The sequence below is a fragment of the Corapipo altera genome, unplaced genomic scaffold (genome assembly GCF_003945725.1).
Source record: "Corapipo altera isolate COAL_440 unplaced genomic scaffold, ASM394572v1 1b, whole genome shotgun sequence".
Classification (NCBI taxonomy): Eukaryota; Metazoa; Chordata; class Aves; order Passeriformes; family Pipridae; genus Corapipo; species Corapipo altera.
Genome location: NW_020884881.1, coordinates 9,266,161 through 9,268,040, shown reverse-complemented (window position 1 = coordinate 9,268,040; position 1,880 = coordinate 9,266,161). Strand labels below are relative to the sequence as shown.

At 48.7% G+C, this 1,880-nt stretch overlaps 1 protein-coding gene across 1 annotated transcript in view; it reads right to left on the bottom strand.

Moving 5' to 3' along the window:
* Positions 1-312: 312 nt before the first annotated feature.
* CCDC71L (coiled-coil domain containing 71 like) overlaps positions 313-1,880 on the bottom strand; it is a 2,452-nt gene continuing 884 nt past the window's right edge. The window contains exon 2 of the mRNA XM_027639993.1: positions 313-1,861. Coding sequence (XP_027495794.1) covers positions 1,569-1,861 — 293 coding nt within the window. The 3' untranslated portion in view covers positions 313-1,568. The remainder of the gene's footprint in view (positions 1,862-1,880) is intronic.

The window sequence follows — 1,880 nt, the reverse complement described above, 5'->3', positions numbered from 1 at the left end:
CACTAGCATGTTTTTACAAGCAGCCTCTATACATCAAGTCATCTTATTGCCTCTGTTGACAGTAGACAACAAGGAGTCGGCAGACATCAGAAATGTTAAGAGTCACCAAATGATTCTATAAGTAAGTTGTGAAGTTGTTCAGTCCACCACGAAAACTTGTTAATCCCGTCTGCCAGGATAGTAGGGACATAAACTGTGTATTACCCAGCATTTTTTACTCCTCTCGCAGCATAAAAAAGTTAACATAAAAAGAAAATAATCACATTCTCCCTTCACACACACCCTTGCTCCTCACACACCAACTGCAAGGCGTAAGACCTAAAAAAAAGCCTTTAATAAATCAGTTTAAAAGTGACTGCCTAGCGCACAGAATGACTACATGTTATTTTTCAGTCAAAATAATCAAGCTACATCATGAATTTTCACCAGTCTACTGCAAAACCCATGAAAGGTTTATAAAAATAATTATGTGCAAATAATTATATTAAATATGATTATCCATCATTAACCATCTTCCAACTGCAGGTCAACAAGTGCTAGTTTGTCATGAAGTGATCAGGTATCAAGTTCTGCTCTTTTTGCAGAGCCAGGCACTTCAGTGTGATATTTATGTCATGCGAGCTCCTGACTTCTGGCTGTCAGCACCAACATTGGATCAGAGTTCACCCCCAGATACCTACAGATCGCTTTGATGAGCAGTTACATTCTTCAAAAAGGCAGAGCTCATTGACATAAAGCGCCTCGGTGGTGGTGTACTTCACCAGGAACCCAACCCTGTGCAGTTTCATTGAACTGAAACGCCACTTGTTCTTTAACTTTTATTAAGTTCACTTAGGTTGACCAAATGAGCTTCCCTAAAGTAAACAGGGTTATAAAATATCAGGATGATTCTATCTTTAGGTGCTCCATAGAAACAAATACTTAGTTCAACTAGAAAACTTTAAAAATGACTTTAGATACAAAAGTGTAACAATTATACTGCGCAATACATCTTTATATATCACTAAGCCCATGAAATTATAATTAAAAAAAAGTTTTTGCACCATCAAGAACAGCCACAAGTCCTGAACCTCCATTCTTTATGCATCCTTTATCAGAATAAACTGAAACTTGGGAATGCTTGGGATTCAAAATACCCTGAGCACATACTAGTGCAACACCACAAAGCATACATAATCCATCAGAAATGGGGAAGGGAGGGGGAAGGAAAAAAATAGCAAGAATTCAGATGGTGCTTTATTATACAAGCATGAAAGTAAGTTCCTTTGGAAAATAACTTCTTGGGTGGACTTCTGGACCAGTGAGGTAGCCCAATGGGAGAGAAAAAAAGTGGAAGTGGAACTTGGTCCCTATGCGTGATACCTGCCAGACGGTCCCAGCCCAGGGCGAGGCCGGGGCCCGGCAGGCCGCCCCCCATACGGCGGGGGGCCCGGCGCCGCCCGAGCGGGCCATAAAGTGCTGCAGCAGAACACGATCCAGACAAAAGCAATGTAAACAGGTGACTGATACCGGTCTCTTTGTCCGCACCGCGGCCCAGGTGAGGCGCGGGGAGCGGGGACCCCGCGGGCTCAGGACGGCGCCACGGGGAAGCGGCGCACCCGCACCACGGGGGACAGGTCCACGCCGAGGATCCGCTGCGCCCGCCGCCGCGCCGCCGCCAGGCTCCGCCGGCTCCACACGCTGCCCCGCACACGGATGGTGGGGAACGTGGTGAGGCGGGGGGTGGCCGCCTTCCAAATCTCCTCCAGCGATCTGCCGCCGAACGGCTCCCAGGCGGCCGCCGCCGGGCTGCTCCGCTCCCTGTCCGCCTGCTCGCCCGGCGGCTCCGGCGCCTCCGCCGCCGCCTCCTCCTCCTGCCCCGCTGCGCGGGGGCCGCCGAG